At 48.6% G+C, this 1040-nt stretch overlaps 1 protein-coding gene across 1 annotated transcript in view; it reads right to left on the minus strand.

The window, feature by feature from the left end:
- Positions 1 to 6: 6 nt before the first annotated feature.
- The window catches only part of LOC102039967 (protein FAM219A-like), a 4248-nt gene continuing 3214 nt past the window's right edge, over positions 7 to 1040 (minus strand). The window contains exon 4 of the mRNA XM_014311652.2: positions 7 to 396. Within this exon, the coding sequence (XP_014167127.1) occupies positions 241 to 396 (156 nt within the window). The 3' untranslated portion in view covers positions 7 to 240. The remainder of the gene's footprint in view (positions 397 to 1040) is intronic.

The raw sequence follows: 1040 nt of genomic DNA on the forward strand, positions 1-1040 counted from the left end.
GGAGGTATCTCTGGACCCCTCTGCATTTGCTCTCCACACCAGTCCATTCTGCCAGGCAGTGCCTGGCACTTTGATCAACTTGTCTTTTGTTTTATCATAGTTTAAAATACCTTATTAACCAATCATAAATTTTTGAGTTTCTTCTGGCTCCATGAACACAAAGAGGTGCGTGTCCTACCATAGGAGGAAGCGATGACTTAAGTTTTATAGTGGAAAGCACTGAAAGCACTGCTGGCCTCACTACTGGATGTGACAGGCGGTAGAAGAGGTGGCTTGGCAACACATGCAGGTAGGGTTCACAGATTTAGGGGGAATTAGGTCGAGGTCCTCATCATCTGGGATCTCATCTAACCGGTACCCATCCTTTAGGAGCTGGATGTTCAAGTCTTGGTTGATCTGCTACAGACAAACAGACAAACAGACAAACACTTAAGATTTCTTCCTTCTGATGGCTGGAAGAGGAAAGAAGTCCTTTATTCTGAAATATATTTCCCTATCATTAGCAGCTGTCCCATCAATGAAAGAGTCCCAGTTTTTGACCACAGGTGAGGGCTGCTGTTGGGGTTTTAGTTCTCCTATTGTTTTTTGTGGGGTTTTTTCCCTCACACATGTTGCTAGGAGACAATAACGACTGGCTACTTAAGAGAGACAAAAGAAGATGTCACAGCTCAAGGGAGGGGTGCAGCTGGCTACTCTCTCTTTACATGGGGTTTCTCGTGAACAGCAGAGATACTGCAAGATTTAGACTGGGAAAATGGTGTTGGGTGCAGCCCCTAACTCTCTTGTGCTCTCAGCATTCGGAGGGGAGAGAGGCTGCGGTCGATGTGGAGAGAATTCGTCACCACTGCGGGATTCAGTCTCCTGCTACCTGTCTTCTACCGTGAGTGGAGCTCTGTTCGTAAGAGTAGCCGTTGTACTGGGACTTTTTCCTGCCCTGCTCAGAACGGGGTCTGCCGCTGCCCCGCCCCCGCCATTTCTTCTTCGTCACTGCTCCGACCTTTCGCTATACTATAGCCCCGCACTCCCTGCCTGCCGGGAGG

This window comes from Geospiza fortis, unplaced genomic scaffold (assembly GCF_000277835.1).
Source record: "Geospiza fortis unplaced genomic scaffold, GeoFor_1.0 scaffold1740, whole genome shotgun sequence".
NCBI lineage: Eukaryota > Metazoa > Chordata > Aves > Passeriformes > Thraupidae > Geospiza > Geospiza fortis.